The sequence below is a fragment of the Ciona intestinalis genome, chromosome 7 (genome assembly GCF_000224145.3).
Source record: "Ciona intestinalis chromosome 7, KH, whole genome shotgun sequence".
Taxonomy (NCBI): domain Eukaryota; kingdom Metazoa; phylum Chordata; class Ascidiacea; order Phlebobranchia; family Cionidae; genus Ciona; species Ciona intestinalis.
Window position 1 is genome coordinate 3,874,562 of NC_020172.2, and position 18,547 is coordinate 3,893,108.

General features: G+C 32.4%; 1 protein-coding gene and 1 non-coding gene across 3 annotated transcripts in view; both read right to left on the reverse strand.

The window, feature by feature from the left end:
- Positions 1–3,722: 3,722 nt before the first annotated feature.
- The window catches only part of LOC100175579 (ephrin type-A receptor 5-like), a 17,210-nt gene continuing 2,385 nt past the window's right edge, over positions 3,723–18,547 (reverse strand). Inside the window, exons 1-19 of one of the 2 annotated variants that reach the window (XM_002131097.5) lie at positions 17,757–17,908; positions 16,801–16,868; positions 15,952–16,076; positions 15,357–15,608; positions 14,417–14,616; positions 13,612–13,716; positions 11,786–11,956; positions 11,267–11,378; positions 10,212–10,456; positions 9,710–9,864; positions 8,476–8,827; positions 7,979–8,098; positions 6,695–6,877; positions 6,307–6,368; positions 5,654–5,863; positions 5,135–5,329; positions 4,631–4,776; positions 4,225–4,359; positions 3,723–3,955 (exon numbers count right to left, since the gene is read on the reverse strand). In XM_002131097.5, the coding sequence (XP_002131133.1) occupies positions 3,859–3,955; positions 4,225–4,359; positions 4,631–4,776; positions 5,135–5,329; positions 5,654–5,863; positions 6,307–6,368; positions 6,695–6,877; positions 7,979–8,098; positions 8,476–8,827; positions 9,710–9,864; positions 10,212–10,456; positions 11,267–11,378; positions 11,786–11,956; positions 13,612–13,716; positions 14,417–14,616; positions 15,357–15,608; positions 15,952–16,076; positions 16,801–16,868; positions 17,757–17,808 (2,985 nt within the window). In that variant the 5' untranslated portion in view covers positions 17,809–17,908 and the 3' untranslated portion in view covers positions 3,723–3,858. Of the gene's footprint in view, positions 3,956–4,224; positions 4,360–4,630; positions 4,777–5,134; positions 5,330–5,653; positions 5,864–6,306; positions 6,369–6,694; positions 6,878–7,978; positions 8,099–8,475; positions 8,828–9,709; positions 9,865–10,211; positions 10,457–11,266; positions 11,379–11,785; positions 11,957–13,611; positions 13,717–14,416; positions 14,617–15,356; positions 15,609–15,951; positions 16,077–16,800; positions 16,869–17,756; positions 17,909–18,547 lie in introns of those variants that run through there. The other variant, XM_018812464.2, reaches the window with a different exon arrangement.
- mir4174 (microRNA 4174) lies at positions 8,996–9,042 on the reverse strand. The gene has a single exon (NR_034570.1). It is a non-coding gene; the product is annotated as a microRNA 4174 (primary transcript).

Consider the following 18,547-nt stretch of genomic DNA (forward strand, 5'->3'; position numbering starts at 1 on the left):
CATAGCCGCAAACATGTTTATATACGGACTCTGATATAGATCATTTTTCGTCGAACAGTTGGTTTTGTTGTTATTTCTATACTAGAAAACCTTTTAAGATAATAAGACTTGGGGGATAAAAAATATTTGAATCTGTTTTAGTTTATTTGAGTGCGTAACGGAAGGAAACGCGTAAGAAAGTAAAGACCTTGCTGTAAAAAAGTTAACGCGTAATAGAGTTAAACCTGTAGGACTGGGACACCTGTAGGATGTTACTGTTAAACTTGGTATAACCTATTAAGTTAAGCTCTAAAAGTAATTGGTTTGGTGAGCTGGGCATGGATACTGAACAAACAATAAAAAGAAAACATTTAAAGGACAGGTACAGACCAGCATCTGTACCGAAATCTTCAATGTGCCACCAACTAAACCTATGCGCGACCTGCCCTGTGGTGGCACATTTTCTGGGTTGCCATCCAGGCACACAAAAAAAGTTGTACAACGAAATGGTGACGAAAATTGTACAAAACAGTAAAGCGCCGTGCACGAGTAAAGGGGGTAAAAATGGACAAAACTATTACACAAGTCGCGGAAAAATACACCTGTGCACGGCGCTGGAAGCCCTATACGACATATGCCCAACATAGACGTTGTCCCATGCGCCAAGCCCACCGCTATGGTTAAAAGAGAAAGATACAGATTCTGGTACCAACCGCATTTGTAGATGCTCCTCTTCGTTGAAACACAATTTGTGTTTAAAACACCATTTGTGTTTGTTTATTCACTATTTTGAAACTGTATAGTAAGGTGGGGAAGATAGGGCACCTACATTTTTATCCTAATTTTTTGGTACTACTTGGTCAAACAAAAAATATTTAAAGCATCGCAAAACCGTATCCTCACGACCCCCATAGACCGTTGTCAATTGTTTAAAACACGACCAGGATAACAGAATATTTAGACAATATGTGCTAAAGGTGTCCCGTTTCCCCCCACCTTAGTATATTATACAGAATTCTCTGCAGTCATTTGGCCCTTGACATTCATAACACTATATCTGTAGCCATTTGGCCCGGCATTCTAAATACTTCTTTTTCATAACATTTTGTTCAGTTATTTCGCCCACTCGGTCTTTCATTCACTCAGTTTGCCCGTAAATTGCTTGTAGTCCAAACAAAAGCTATTATTTAATTAGTAAATACACATTATTAAACTTATTAATATATACATTATTATTAATAATAATGAATCCAAACGTGGCTTTTAAAACTGTCTAAATAGATTACTTTCCTCTGGATGGTTAAAATGGGCCGTTTTATTAAAAAAAAGTTTAAGGGAAATAATCTTATTAAATTAACCCTAAACCAACTAAAGTGTTGGCCCACGTTCGATCCACTAGATAGTGACACCAGACACCATTTGTGCCGGGCATCCTAATTAAGACACTGCCCTTAACTGACAGCAACTTCTAGCTATTTCTATGAGCATCAGATAAACGTATTGCAGGCGGCTGCCTTGTAACATTACTAACTTGGTTCATATCAAATCAGGTAAACAGGTTTAGAATTAGACTCTGTAAAATATAGTAGGGTGGGGGAAGACGAGACACCTTTAGCGCATAATATCCAAGTATCCTGATCGTGTTTTAAACAATTAACAATGGTCTATTGGAGTATTTGAGGATACGGTTTCATAATTCCTTGAATGTTATTTCTTTACCACCAAATGCGAAGAGAAAATATAATGAAAAGGTGTCCCATCTTCCTCCGCCCTACTATATAAACACCCTGTGCAGAAAACAGGTAAACGATTTCACCTTACTTACGTTCTGACACCACGATATACAGTGGGCCAGTCTAAATAAAACTGCCTGCTTTAGGCGCTAAATAAAACAGTAACAATCCCCTAACGTCCTAACTTAAGTGATCTGTAAAACACCTTAAAAAGGAAAACCCGCCAGGGTGGTTATGGGTTAAATCACGCCTCTTAGTTGGCCGTGGTTAGTTTAAGTTAGATATGTATAAATATACAACCCTAGTCAAATAGTTAAACACTACTGAAAACCAACAAAACGAGCAACAGAACGCCCGCCCAAAAGCTCTTGGTGAGCTAATGAGCCCAAACAGCATAAGATTTTCGCGCATGTTTCGAAGCTTCTAGAATGAGCAATTAGAGAAGTCTCGCGTTTTGTTAAATAAAATTCTTGAAAACGAAATCCGAACTGTAATGCAAGGCTTGTGCGAGTGGGAGAAATACCAAGCTCCGATTGGACGGAGGCTCCAGGAGGAGCAAGTTTCTCCTCGGGAGTGGGAGAAATACGCTCGAAAATGTAGACGGTGTTGGATAAATTGAGAAAACGACATCAGCTGGGGTACAAACGGCCGACTCAATACTTGGAGCAGGAATACATACTCAGTAAATAAGAGGCCTATATTTACGCGAACGATGTCCATTATATAATATTGTTTCGTAAATGAAGTTTTGTTTTTTTGCCCAAAATTATTACAAACCGGGCCTAGCTATTTGTTTGCAATTAAATTCAACTAATTTTTCTGTTTTACTTTTTTTTTATTGCGTAGGCTATAGTTATTTATTTATTTAAGAAATTGTATAAACAATATATTTCCAGAAATAGCGAGCACTGTATAAAATATAAACAAGCAAATAAATAGTTAAAACAATTTTATGAACTGGGACGTATTTTTTGTGGCAAACTTTGTCACGATTTTACCAAGAAGTCAATTAAATTTCTTAAAAGTAATATTTGGTAAATGAAACATAAAAACAATACACACTAAAAAAGTTTCAACGTGTTTCAAAACAAAACTGCACACAAAAATCCTCTTTATTTATCTCGATGGCGAAGATCATTATTGTTTAAAGAATGAAGAGAAGAGAATCAACAGAAAATAAACATTGGTTAAAACAGCACGCTATGGATAAAAAGTGTGGAAAAAGGTGTCAAATAAAAATCGTGGCAGTTGCACACAAATGTTAGTCTTCGCGTGACAGCAATTTCTGAGATTCCTTTTCCACCCTTACTCTGTACTTTGTGTACTTTTGCGAGTATAGACAAATTCGAAACATGGTTTTCCATATGGCTGACAATTTGACCACTGGTTTGGAGCATTGCTATTACTTAGAACCGACAGTTTATACACCACACAAATATTATATTTTATATATGACATTCTGGCCAAAACAAACAGATATAGTTACAGCAGCAACTTATTAAATTTTTCTGTGCAAACTTATTTTGCATGTACTGACATAAACGTTCTATTTAAAGCGACTTTATCAGAGTAATTGTTGTAATGTTAATAACATGAAACTGGGTTCGAAGCTCACTGCTGCCACAATTGTGCGTATGTGTCCCTGGTAAAGACACCTAAATTACTCTAGCTCAGTGACCACGAATTTGTTGCCTAAATTGTCAGGTAAACTTAAAAAGAGAAACAAAAAGCATTCACCCATAAGGTTACATACACAAATATAAATTAGAGCACCGGTTTATAACATCTTACGCTTCCCGCCCGCTATTTTCTCGTCCTATTTGGTAGTAAACGAAAAACATTCAAAGAATTACTAAACCAAATCCTTATAACTCCCATAGCCGTTTTTGTTTGTTCAAAACACGATCAGGATATTCGGATATTATGTGCCAAAGGTGTCCCATCTTCCACAATCTTTTATACGCAGTTACACCACGTCTGTCTGGTTTATGCATAAAATGACAAACAAAATATAAACAAAGCTTTATTTTAACATTCGTGTTTGTAACACATGCTACAGGTACAATTGCTTAGTAAAAAAAAACACTTTAGAAAATTCGGTTGTTTTTAAGCTTATAGTAATCTCATGCGCAATAAATCGGACAATTTATACTTCTTGTGCGAATCTACGTTTGAGAGCAAGCACACCATCTAGTATTACACGTTTATGATCTTCATTGGAGATGCCCATTGCCTTTAAATCACTGAAAAAGGGAGATATTAAAGAAATGTGTATATGTTTGAATTCTAAAAAAAAGACTTTAGTTATGTATGTCTGATTTTTAAAAAAATTGTCATGCATATTTTTTTGAAATCTTAAAACATTTTTTTGTATATGGTAGGGTGGGGTAAGATGAACATGTTTTCATTCTCTTTTCTTGCCTCATTCTTTTAAAGACTAACAAAGTATTTCTACGCTAAAGTTGTAAAACCAAAGTACTGACATAACATAAGCAGAGAAAAAGCAGCTTACCTTGCAGTTAGTGTGGAAACAAGATGTAAGTTCTTTATTTCATTTTCGTTGAAAGTTTCGCTGTATTCGCTCATGCATAACTTATCCAACCATTGTTGTACGTTTGTGATGTCACGGTGTAATCTGGGTGTCGGCCTGTTGGTAAAATATAAATAATATACCGGGTTCAAAGCTCAATGCTGCTACAATTGTGAACGGGTGTGTATTTGGGTAAGACACTTAATGGCAAATGCTCCAACCCAGTGGTCACTAATAAGTTCTCTCAACTGTTAGCCACACAGAAAAAAAATTTTTAAAGTTACACCATAAACTCATAAGCTGACATAAGGTGTACGAAACAGAACACACAAATCCGAGGCCCTCGACAAGGACTTCACCCACATAGAATATAAACCGTTCAACATACTTGCTGGCAACACTTGCTACTGGTTGTTCCACCCAATCTCTTAACAAGCGATTCAACTTCTGGAAAATTTGAAGAAAACTTGGTCGATCTTTTACCTCAGCAAACCAGCATTCCAACATTAAATCATGCAGAGGTTTTGGACAGTTCTAAAATATATTGAACATTGGTACAGAACTTACACTGGTGGGAAACTTTAACTTATTTTCTAAAAAGGGAAGATCCTGTTATTTAAAGAATGAAAAGAAGGAATCATCAGCAAATCGACAGTTGGTAACTTGGTATAAGACAGGTGTTCTGTTTCATACACCTCAGCACGCCAACCACTGTGCCCAAAGCTGGACATGATACGACTGTTTAAAATTTTCCTCCCAAAAATAATCACCCACAAAGTAACATACATGGTATCTCGTAAGTTGGCACGAAGTGTATGAAACAGAACACCCGTGTTTTAATGACTGTCGCTTTCTAGACCTGCAGAATAAAGCAAATTACATTCATTCATACCATTGGTGAAGGAAGCCTCATTCCCTTTTGTATGCTTTCCATAACTTGTTTATTACTCATATCCCAGTAAGGTTTCTCCCCATAAGACATGACTTCCCACATAACGATCCCATAGCTCCACACATCACTTGCTGATGTAAATTGACGAAATAAAATACTTTCTGGTGCAGTCCATCTTATAGCTATCTTACCACCCTGAAAAAATTATCATTTAATTAAATAAATTTTATTTATCTTTTTATTTTTATTTGTTTATAATTTTATTTGTTAACATATAGTAGGGTGGGAGAAGATGGGACACCTTTTTATTTTATTTCTTGTCCGATTTGGTAGTAAACAAAGAATATTCAAAAAATTATAAAACTGTATCTTTACGATTCCCATTAACCGGTGTTAATTGTTTAAAACGCGTTATTTATATTTCATTATATTTGAATATTATGTGCTAAAGGTCTCCCGTCTTTCCCCACTCTACTATATACTGAAATATTACTAATATTCAAATAATCATATTAATACCTGTGTAGTATAGGTAGCTTGAGGGTCATTCTCAAGAGTTCTTGAAAGACCAAAGTCGGATACTTTACAAACAAGTTGAGAATTAACGAGGATATTTCTTGCAGCTAAATCTCGATGAACATATTTCATTGATGAAAGATATTTCATTCCACTTGCGATGCCGCGTAACATTTCAAGTAATTGGAACAATGTAATGTCATTCTTATGTAACTGCAATGAAAGAATGAATGTAACTTATTTATCCCCGAGCGGCCGAAAAGGGTTATAACACGAATAAATGTAACTTGCTTTATTCCTGTGTGGTCAGAAGATGACAGTTGCTATAACAGGGGTGTTCTGTTTCATAAAACTCGTGCCCGCTTAGAAATTACCACATAAGTAACTTTGTGGATAATTATTGTTTTTTTTTGCGTTTGGCTGATCGTTATGACAACCTATTAGTGACCACTGGGTTAAAGCAACATCCCGTATTTATTCCGTAATTTGCAGCAACTACCCTTTAAATTAACCAAAAAACAGATGTATGCTCATGGCCCTAAAAACATAGTTTTGACCCTACCACTTAAATCAAGTTAAACCATGTTAAATACTTTGCACAAAATAATTAAAAAGCAACCAATGTTAAAAAGAAAGAAAATGTTAAACCTACTTACTTGCAAATATTTATCTAATGCTCCATTCTCCATGTATTCAAATACGATCATAATATTCGGAGCTGAAAGTAAAAATCATGTTAAAAACTCATACCAATCAGTATTATGACATTATAAACTAAAATATTGACCAATAATATCATATATAATTCTATTTCTTACTATTTCGACTAGACTTAATTAAAATATTGTGTAAAATAAATACACCTTTTTTGTCCTTATTTGGGTGATTTTTTCAGAAAAAAGCTACATATTAGAACTGTTCTTAAATTTAAACAATTTAGACTAAAATTCTTTACATTTATGCTGTAAAAAAATCCTTCTAATGTAAAAAGCTTTAAAAAATCCTTAAAGTTCAAATGTGAGATGCAATGAAAGTTATACTCACAACTAGTGACAACTCCTTGTATCTTAACTACATTAGCATCATCAAACTGTGTCAATGTAACTCCTTCCTGTAGGAAGTTTGTTTCATCCACACTTGTGGCTGAATCTTTCAATCTTTTCACAGCAACTTTTATGGTTTTGTTTTCATGTACGAGACGCCCGCAACATACTTCAGCAAATTCACCTTCACGTGAAAATTATATGAATATTAGTTTATTTCATATGATATGATATTTAAGCAGGTTTCATAGGAAAGATATAAAAGTCTTTATATGAAAATTCTATGCATGTGAGTTTATTTCATATGATATGATATTTAAGTAGACTATATATGAAAGTATTCACATAAAAATTAGATGAACACAAGTAGCTGTAGGTGATTTTAAATCATACGAAATGTTTCCGGGTTTCACAAATTTATAAATCTGAGATTAAAAGTCCAGATATGAAAATTATTTAAATAAGAGTAAATTTCATTTCAAATTTAAGTAGGTTTTGTATATAAAGTATAACATATATGATATTTTAAACAGTTTTTAAATGAAATAAATGAAGTCTTTATTTGAAAACTACCTAAAAGGTATGAAAGTGTTTGTGATTTTTACAATTTTTGTGGTAAATTGTAAGGGTTCTAGTATGGCACCACAACTACTTAAAACCGTTTCAAAATGTGAAGTATTTTCATTGTACAGCTATCAGAAGCAAATGTTACACAAGCCTTGGGCATCGTTTTATTTTGGGAGTAAATTAAAATTTTTAAAACTCGGTTTTTAACATTTTGTACATCACATGTCAATATATAAATTATTACTAATTAGTGAAAATTTTGCTGCACAAAACCGATTTAAAAGCATTCAATTACCTCTGTTTTAAACAAATCATAAAATATTCATACAGTCCTGTTAAACCCATTTAACTCTTATTAAGAGATAAGTGGGCATTAAATATTAACTTAAATATGAAAGAATGAATGAATGTAACTTGCTTTACCTCGCCTGACCGGAAAACGACAGTCGTTATAGCACGGGTGTTCTGTTTCATACACCTCATGCCAAATTACAAGTTATCACGTATGTAACTTTATAGGTATTTTTTCTCTAATACTGTATGCCTGACAGTTTAGACAACCCATTAGTGACCACTGGGTTGGAGCAATTGCCATACGGTGTCTTTCCAAATGACACACTCCCACTGGTAGCAGCGACAACCCTTCAACCCATTACCTCTTGGTTAGAAACACGCGCGCTAACCAACTGTGCCACAGCGCAATACAAATATAATTTACCTGAACCTATTACATCTTCAATAGTAATAGCTGATGGGTTTATTTCACATTTAAATTTGGCCAATGCGGTTTGGGGGTTGGGGTATTTCACATATATTCGATCTCGGGGTGGTAGGTCAACTAAGTCAAATAAAAAATGGATTTTAGTTGGGGTCTAATACTTATACAAACATATAATACAGTCAATATAATCTGTATAGGTTGAATTATGTATTTTGGTTTATATATTAATATAAAGTTTATAAATAATTAAAAGTTATATTTTATAGGTAAAAACTGTTTTAGTTAATCGTAATAAGATCAATTACTATACTAAATATTACATTTTATATGCAAAAAATATACTTTGGTTCATATTTAAGAAGAAAAATTATTATTATTATATTAACCTAATTAACGTTCAAATAAAAAAACCTAAAAATTTATTTCATATTTTTTCAAAAATTCACTACACATATTATAACCCATTCAATAATGGAATAAAACAACTCAATTACCTATTAATCGCTCAGAAATCATTGGGTCTGATTTTACATCTAAAGACATTTCCATATCTTTTGTATTGATTCTTTTGCAGGTAAAACACAAAAAGTTTCCTGTTTTCCTGCACCTCAAAACCACTACTATAAGAATGATTACTAGCGCTAAACCACAAACTGCGCCAGCAATGACAGGAACATTAACAGTGGGCGAGACAGTGACTGGTTTTGCTATAGTAGCTGGGGTGAGGGTCTTGAAAGAGATCGGTTTGCTGAAAGGACCAAATCCAGCCACAGTCCTTGCATGGATAAGAACTATGTAATTGGTGTTGGAGAGTAAGCCATCTAAATGCACTGTTGTGTCACTTGTCTGTTGAAAAATATGTAAACTTAAAAAGTGTATATTTTTGTGAAAGTGTGATTTTTTTGTAAAAGTGTGAATTTTTGTGAGGTGTATAAGTTTATTCAAAACCATAAATTTCAACTCATAATATATATATACTGTTGGTGCCAGGCATATTTATATTTGTATTTTGGATTTTCCGGCAAAAATTTGACTCGAAACATAGTTTAAATTTTTGCGAGAAGAGCAAAAATACAAGTCTTAATTCCGAGTTCTGAAGAATGGTATTTTTAAAATGATAGTATACTGTATGAAACAAAAAATGTTATATATATATCCTTTTATATCAGTGCTCCTACACCTTTTAATTCAGCGACCTAAGTATTAACCCTCAATTTATAACATTGCTTTAGAACCTAATTTCCAAAACTACATTTCGCTTAACTTTTTGTAAGAAAACAAAAAAATGATTTAACTTTTACAAACACAGAACATGTAATATACTTTAAAAGTAATTTTTAGGCAACCCAACCGAGCCAATTGACCCACTTTTAAGACAGGAGACTTAAGAAGCACTTGACTAAAGTTACGCATTGGTGCACATTGTCATTTTGAAGGATTTTGGGCAAAATATTGTCCCTAAACTGGTAGACATATCATAGTTAAAACAGCTCTCCTGGCAATTTCACAATACTAATCAATTTTTATAAGGACAAGGTATATGTAAATGATATATATATAAAAAAATTATACTTCTAATAAATTTCTTAAATATAATTTTTCTACTTCTAAACTAAAATGTTTTTTACTTCTTATAATTTCTAAAAAATTAATACATTGTTTTTCAATATTTATAAATAGATAAAACATAGTTAAAATATAGATTTTAATACATTAATCTGACTATACCTTGACCAGAGTTGGTGTATTACTATGGCCCCCATATTGAAGTTTTACAACATATTCAATTATCTCTCCATTTGGATAACGAGGTACATGCCATGATAAAGTTGCTGAGGTTGGTTCGATATCACTTGTTTCGATTCCGTAAACACTTGACGGAGCTATAGGATATTAAAGACAATAAATAATAATAATAGTTATATTCAATGGCGTGATCCGAAAAAAAAGTGGGGGGGGTTTCAAACTATTTTATTGTCAGTATATTCTATTTGTGTGAATTTCTGGGTCATTTTACTGGCTTATCTTGAATGAAAATTGTATGGCACAGAATGTGCAGGTATGTGATGCATTTAATAATGAATGTCATAATAGACATGTAGTTTTTAAACTGGGCGTGTCTTGTATGTATTATAAAAGTAAAAAAAAGTTTTGTTTTTTTTTAAATTATAATGATAGTTTTTTTGTATATTTTTTTGGTTTGTAGCAAAAATCAAATCATCATACTTACTTGACTGGGTTGTGTTTACTGTGACAGTAGCAATGCTGTTTGTGACGTCATAATTGTCAATAATACCACTGACACCATTCGCTGCTTGAATAGATAGCATATACTGTGTGTAGGGTGACATATTGGATATCTGGAGAGTCGTACTGAATATTTTCCCTTCATTTAGATGCGGTTGATACACCAACGCATTGGAACAAGAGATAAATTGCTCAAGCTCCCATAATGGGGTAGATTTGCAGCCAATTCTGAAACAAAATATTTTTTAGTATTTACAAGACCATAATTAAGTATTGATACATGGAAGCAATGTAACTGTGTATGTTGGGTGGCACAAAAAAATATTAATTTTTTTTATATTTGAAAACCACACAATGTATAGATTATATTTGTATAGTTTATATATATTCATCAAAACTGGAAAATTTTGCATTTTTTCGCTTAAGAAACTTTAATGATATATATAAGAGCAGTGGAACTGATTATATTCATTTTTATTAGTATTTACAGTACTTTTTCTCTTTTTTAGGTATTTACATATTAATAATTTAAATTCCCTGTGCAAATTTAGACACAAAGAGAGCAATCAATAGAAGTGCTTAGATTGGTAAACTGTCAACATTAATTAAGATGCTGCGTACAGTGCGCCGTCAGCTTAAGAAGACACGTTTATTTAACGACAAACAAAAATGGAATAAACATTACACCATTATGAACACGAAAATTGCTAAAGGTAAAAAGGTTAAATTATTGAGTGCAAAAAAAAACTTTTTTTAGCAAAAAAATCAATTTGATATATAATGCAAAATAATTTACCTATGAAAATGCAAAACCATATTTAAGGTAAAATGGGCAATTTATGCACTTTATTAAGTGCAAAAAACCTAAATTTCATATTTATTCAAATTCCCAACAAATATGTATAGCTCAAAATTATATTTACTTTATGTATAAAACACAGTAAATATATTTACCCCAAGTATAAAACACATTTTTTGCAAAAAAAGACAATAAATTTCCTATTCAATGCAAATTTATATAAAATAAATCATATTTACTTGTAAAATATATCTTTCCTGCCACCCAAATGAACAGGTGGTAACCATGTTAAGGTTACGGCATGACCATCATGCTCACTGGCGAGCAGATTTAGCGGGGACGAGGGAGCAGCTGAGATAACAAGTTAACTTAAGTCTTTAATCTCCCAGCCAATGCTACGTGTTCGAAAATCAATATTTAAATTGCCAATCAATAATAAAAGAGATTACCCTGTCGTATGCTGTAATATATCAATTACTTTAGCTAAAACACAGACTGCTGAGCTAAAGTACCCAAGAAAAATTATAATAATTAAAAAAAACTAAACATAGTAAAATATAATTTATAGTAAAGTAAAACATGTTTTGTTTTTTAAATGTTCAAAATTATAATTTAGAATAAAGTAAAACATGTATTATTCTGTAAAAGAACTAAAATAGAATTTAAAATCAAGTAAAACATATATCATTCGGTAAAATGTCCAAAATTTCAAAACATAGGCCTATTTAACTAAAAAAATAAATTGCCTATTAACTTACCTGTGCATGGTGTATTCACAGTTTCCCCAGATGCCCTTGCATATCCAGTATTACACAGACATTCATTGTTAGATGCATGGTTGGTATGTGAGATATTAAAACCACTGTTGTTTGGACATGGGAGGCATTCCGATATTGTGTTGCTTACTTTGTAAGTCCCATCTGGGCAGGCTGGTAAAAATAGCATTAAATTTAAAACACTGGTAATCTGTTGTATTGAAATAAATTAAATGGGAAAATAGGTATGGGGTAAAAATACAGCATTTAAAACTCTGGTAAGCTGTTGCTATTGTCAGGAAATAAATGGGTAAAAAATAGCATTAAATTTAAAGTTGTGACCTGTTGCTTTAGCAATAAAAGACTAACAAGTTTATTTTTCCCTTCAATTACGGTGGCGAAGATTGAAAAATACAAAATTGTTTATTATTTAGCACTGTCTAAGTTTTAGACTAAATAAATTTCAAATATACATATATATATATATATATATAACAAACTCCAATTAAATTGTGAGAAACAATGCTTTGTGTTAAACTATATTAGCCTTTAGGGCATTTTATTTTCAACACTAAACAGACAAACAAAAAGGATTTATAACAGAAATTATTCCTTGAAAATTTACCCCTTTAGTATGTGGTAATTCTATTTCCTGTGAAATAATATTTTATGCTTAACTGTATTAGGTTAATTTATTTTTCAGACTGGGAAAAAAATTGACATAAAAATGAGTCAAAATTTGGCGCTCAGAAAATTGTTTGATGTAAAATGTGCGATATTATAGTTCATTTTGCGATATTATAGTTCATACAAAAATAATGTAATTATGTAAAATATGCTACTTTTTATCATTTCTATACAGCAACAAAGTAATGGTCCTATATTACACCAGATTTTAAAATTTCTATACAGCTCAAAATAACGGCCATATATTACACCATAATCGTTACACATTAAGCTGTGGGAATTTGTGCAATGTGTATTCACACTTGGGCAAATATGTGAGATGTTTGCTTAGCAGAGGTGAAAGTGTTATAAACCACTATGTGGGCGGATATTTCAGGTAAGCACCATCTAACTTGGAAGTTGAAATAAGTGGTTTAGGAATTTCAATTAAATATGTACGTGCCACTGAATAAAATCGCTGGCAAAAGAAATAATATATAATTTTAACATTAAAAAAAAACACAAAAATTCAAATTAGGTGTAAATACAGAATAGGCAACAGAATATAAATGCCATCACAAAAAATAATAACATTTTTAACATATAAAAACTACAAAACCTATAATGTTTAAATTAGTACACATATATATATATAAAAACAAAATAACATGTTCGAGGTCTAGGAGGAATAATGAACAAAGGGTGACGTTTTAAAGTATTACCAATGTCAGGCAACTAGGAAAATTTCTTTGTTATTGAACTATGTGTTAACTGTTAACATGGTAACTAAATATTTGAACTTCTTTGGACAATAGAATTATTAAAATTTGGACTACTGGAGTGTTCATAGTTTTAAAATACTATGTTACATAACCAAGTTTTAGGTTTCTCTTAACATAACTTTTTAATTTATTTCTAACACCGCAAAAATCATATTATTTAACACTAAAAAAAACTAAAAAAGGTTATAACAGCAAAATGACCGTCGTTAAAACACGCTATGGATAAAGAGTGCCAGTTAAAAAGTGTGGTTGCTGCAACCATGTGTTTTTAAAGGAATCAACGGCAAAACGACAGTGATTAAACATGTTATAGATAAGAAAGTGTGGGCAAGGGGGTATCACTTTTATTACTTAAGTATTCAGAAATTGCAAATAACTTACGTTGACATCTGGTTTGTTGATTATTTGGTTGGAACCCGACATCACACACGCAACCACCCGTATTTATTTGCCAACGACCATTGCTGTTACATCGGTATTCGGGTGCTGTTGGAATACAGTGTAATGAACTAGTATAGTTATGAAAAGCAAATAAATTTATATAGTAATGTAACAGAACTAACAACCGATGAATTAATATAGTGATGTAACAGAACTAACAACAAATGAATTAATGTAGTTATGTAAGAGAAAATGAACTATTATAGTTTTACAATGTATTTGTTTTATTCAGAGAGCAAGTTATGTTTCATCTATGTCTGGTTACAGTTACAGTACATGTGTTAATTGTTTTAGTGCATTTCTTATTTTTTTATTATTACAAAATTCCTCTGTTTTTAAACAATTAATAACTTTCTTTCAAAACCGTAGGGCTATGGTTACAGGAGTAGCGTTCAAAGTAAAATTGGAATCCCCCTCAATAAAAAAGCCTAATTGCGAAACTGTGTAGACATAATGTTAAGTTAAATCTATGACGTCATTGAGGAACATTTACTAACCAAGCATGAAATAAGACTGTTTGAAGTCACTGCCAAGTACTATTTAAAATATAAAAAATAAATAGCTATAAACGTATTACATGTATAGTATATGTATAATGGTATAGGCTTATATAATTTGTAAAATATGATATCAAACACATATAATAACAAACATATTTGTACAGATACTGATAGAATATTTTTTGATGACAATTTGGCATCATAGGCCTATGATAACAACACATATATTAATACCAAATACTTACATCCTAGGTTGGTTGATTGCACGGCATGATCCACACAAGAACCCACCACTTCCACCAGTGATGCCATGCTATCACCAGAAACTGTTTTGGGAAACACTGCCAGATTTTTCCACGTCTCACCACAATAGAAATAGTATATTTGCAAGGAAATGAGCGACATACATGCTCCCTGGTCTTGAACGGAAACGTAAAAGCCACGTCTGGAAATATTTTGGTTGATTAATTATTGATTAAACATGATGTATGACATCATAATCATATGGAACAAAATCTAACACAATGATTGCTACAAAAAAAGTACCAGACAAAAATCGAGGACGACAAATTATATTAAAAAAATATATGTATATTTTTCCTAAAAGGCTAAACAGCATCATCAGTCTTTTATTAAAAAGGAATTATAATTAGAGTAGAGTCATAGTCAGTGTGTAAGAAATAGTCAGGGTAAAGGAGATTAATATACATAATGTTTTATATTACAACTGTAAAGCTAGACTGAGATTGCAACATCATTGCGCAACGGGGTGGCATGTGGCATTGAATGGTAACAATGGCATACGTGGTATGTAGTGACAACTGTGAAAAAACAATAGCAACTATAGGCACCAACTTTTTTTAAATGCAGGGGAGGTAAGGAAAACTAAACCCGCATTGCAATGGAAAAATTTGTTTTAATGATTACTGATTAATGCAGTGCAAAAAATCCCATGCCACTCCAGGTTTGGCTTCTATGATATTAACATAAGAAACAGAGCTATTTGCAATCTTCGTCTAGAAACATATAATAGGATGTCGGTGGGAGTCATGAGGATACGGTTTTATAATTCTTTAAATTTTTTTGTTTACTACCAAATGGGATGAGAAAATAGAGTAAGTAGGTATCCCATCTTCCCCCACATTACTGTATCTGTATAATAAAAATAACATAGAAATTACCAACCTTGTAATTGGTCCAAAACTGAAGGTTTTGGTATTAACTCGATTCACTGAATTTGCTGCGATTGTGTCAATTTTTACGTAAGGTTTTTCCCTCCATGGAGGAAAAGTGCTGGTAGCTACGTCTCCGTCCGCTTCGTAGTAAAACATATTGAAGGTTTCTTTGCACTGAGTTTTTTTCATGTTATCGGGCAATGTGTCATGTGAACAGTGGTTTATGGAGAATTCTACATCTAAATGAATCAGCTTGCCATCACTGTAAAATGAAGAAGGTAGTTGTTAGAAAAAGTGAAATACATATTCTGTATTGGTGAGGTACAACAGTGACACATGCATTGGACACAGGATTACTCCTACTTAAAAATGAATAAAAATAGTTGTTAACAATATAAAACAATCTTTTCTATATGGGTAAGGTCTTGGGGCTACGCATATCATGGGACCTAGAAGTCAGATTTAATCAATTACCCTGAAAATATATTTATATATAGCTTTTTAAAACAAAGTTTAACAAACCATGCAAACAGTTTGTTTTAAAAATTATAAAATGTAGATGGGCCTATGCTGTACGGATTTTTTTTAAATACAGTTTAACAAACCGCGCATCAATGTAGGGTGATCGGATCCAGTTATCCGATTCCACAGTTGTATCTTCTTGAGGACAAACTTGATAAGATCGTATTGTTGTTCGATGGCCTTCATCGTAACTGCTTACTTCTTCCCACTGTAAGGAAAAGGAACAAAAAATATAAAAGTCCTGGGATGCTGGTTTCATAACATGGCCAGAACCCCTATAATATTGGTTTATGATAGATACTATATAGTACTATGGTGTAATATAGGGTAATGTTAGTGCACAATATTTCTTAATTGTGTTTTGAAGATTTAAAACATTTTTTTGAGTCGTGAGGCTACGGTTTTATAATTCTGTAATTAAAAGCAGTGCAGTAAAAATGGGAAACCATTAGCACCAAAAACCCATATTTCCTGATCAAGTTTTAAGCACACTCTTTTTTTAGCGTTGGTAGATATTCTGCATTGTTTTAATCAGAATATATTTTAATGTGTCGAAAAAACAACCCACAAAATACAAACAGCCTATCTGTTTTTCAATGACATGGAAATATTATATATAATGTGTTTTTCAGTTATTTAAAAAGGAAAAGAAAATTTTTAAGATATAAATTTCCCAAAAAACAACTTCACTACAACATTATAGCCTATTAAAAATGTTTTTCATAGGACTATGAACCTAACTGACACAATCCATTCAATATCCTATTATGTATAATAACATAATGATTTAATATTTTAAACACTCGTGTTCGCTTGTGAACAAATACAAAACTTATGAAAGAATACAAGGTATTTGAACAACGATGAAACTCGTATTTGTTCAATAAGTTGACATAAGGTGTGTTATAAAGAAAATATAATAGCACACTTACACCAATTCCTGTTGAAAATGGTGTCCATTTAAGATCTGTTGTGGCAGATTTACTGTTGTATAAGTCCACTGTAAATCAAGATAGAATACATTAAAATGCTAATCCTTTAGCAGGTGACCAGTGAAAATTTTGGTCTTTTACTGGACACTAGGTAAAGGCTTACCCAATAAACTAATTAGGTTAAGTTACAGTTTTATAGATTCATTATGTAACAACAATCAACAATAAACATTAACATTTAAAATAATAAATGATTAAATTTTGAAATTCACATATTTATCCTTGCACGAGGGGCAACCTTAAACACTAAAATAAAAGTCCCATTTGAAGACCTCATATCTGCTATTGAGTTATAAGGTTTTTAACTTTATGGGTGTTTTAATATTTTTGTTTTGTTTTAACTTTTTCTGTATACATTGATAATATGATTAAAACATGAGCTTCCGTTAGGCTGATGTCATTACTGATAAATGAATAAATGTAACATATTTATCCTTGCAAGCGGGGCAACTACAGCCATTATAACACAGGTGTTTTGTTTCATACACCTCATACATGCTAGCAAGTTATCATGTATGTAACTTTGTGAATAATTATTTGAGGAGATTTTGTCATTTTACCTAATGTATGGTTGACAATTTAGACAACTCCCAAGAAACCACTGGCTTTGCCGTTAAGTTTCTTGCTCAAGGATACATTTGCTTACAATAGTAGCAGCATCAAACAAGTCTAAACCACTGAGCTAGACTTATTATCATAACATAAGAAGTGTATTTAACATTTGCTGTTGATTTCCTTCTCTTCATTTTTTAAATAATATGATCTTCGCTATCGTTTTCAAAGGAACAAATGAAAAAGTATGCTATGTATTATAATATGTAAAATTAAACACTGTCATTTAAACCCAAAAGCTCATAATATATACAAGTCAAAAATTAAAAACAAAAACAACTTACTTGTTTCGCTTGCACATCCCACCACAAGAAGCATGAATACAAACCTTTCCATTTTCCAGAATTAAATTAAAATACTGATAATTACCAAACCATGAGCACCAATTACTAGACTATTTACAATTCTCTATACACCCTAAAAGTCAAAATCAACTAACATCATTTGTAATGTGAGGTAAGATGGAACACAGCTAGCTAAGTAGCTATATCCAATATTTCCTGATTGTGTTTTAAACAATGGTGTTAGTGAAGAATCCTTTCCCCACCATTTGCTAACCACTATCCCCTAACCCCTATAACCACTAACCCACTAACCATCATTATCAACACCTAACCCCCTAACCACCAACCACTATCACTTTCCACCAGCCTATTCTGCTATTTACCGGTGGATTCTTCACTTCACTTGTGCCTAGACAGTTACCAACGCTCTTTTAAAATCGCGGAGAGACGGTAGAAAGAGTAAAACCATGTCCCATCTTACCCCACTCTACAATATTACATTTTTATAAACAACGTGGCGAAATAAACTGCGTAAATAAACAAACCATGCACCATTGCCTTTGTAAAGGTAAAGTATATAAAGGCTATGCGTACACCGGAAACGAATGCAGTTACCCACGTTTAACACAGTAGCTGAAAGCCGCACATGTTGGTTTACAAACTTAACATTCCAACGGCGTTTTCTCCTGCGCAGTTGCTTGGTGTTATCTATCGCCAACTAATGGTGGATTTCACGTGCATCGTCTCGCTAATGGGGACCGTTCTGCTGCATTGGGGGACATGTGTCTGAC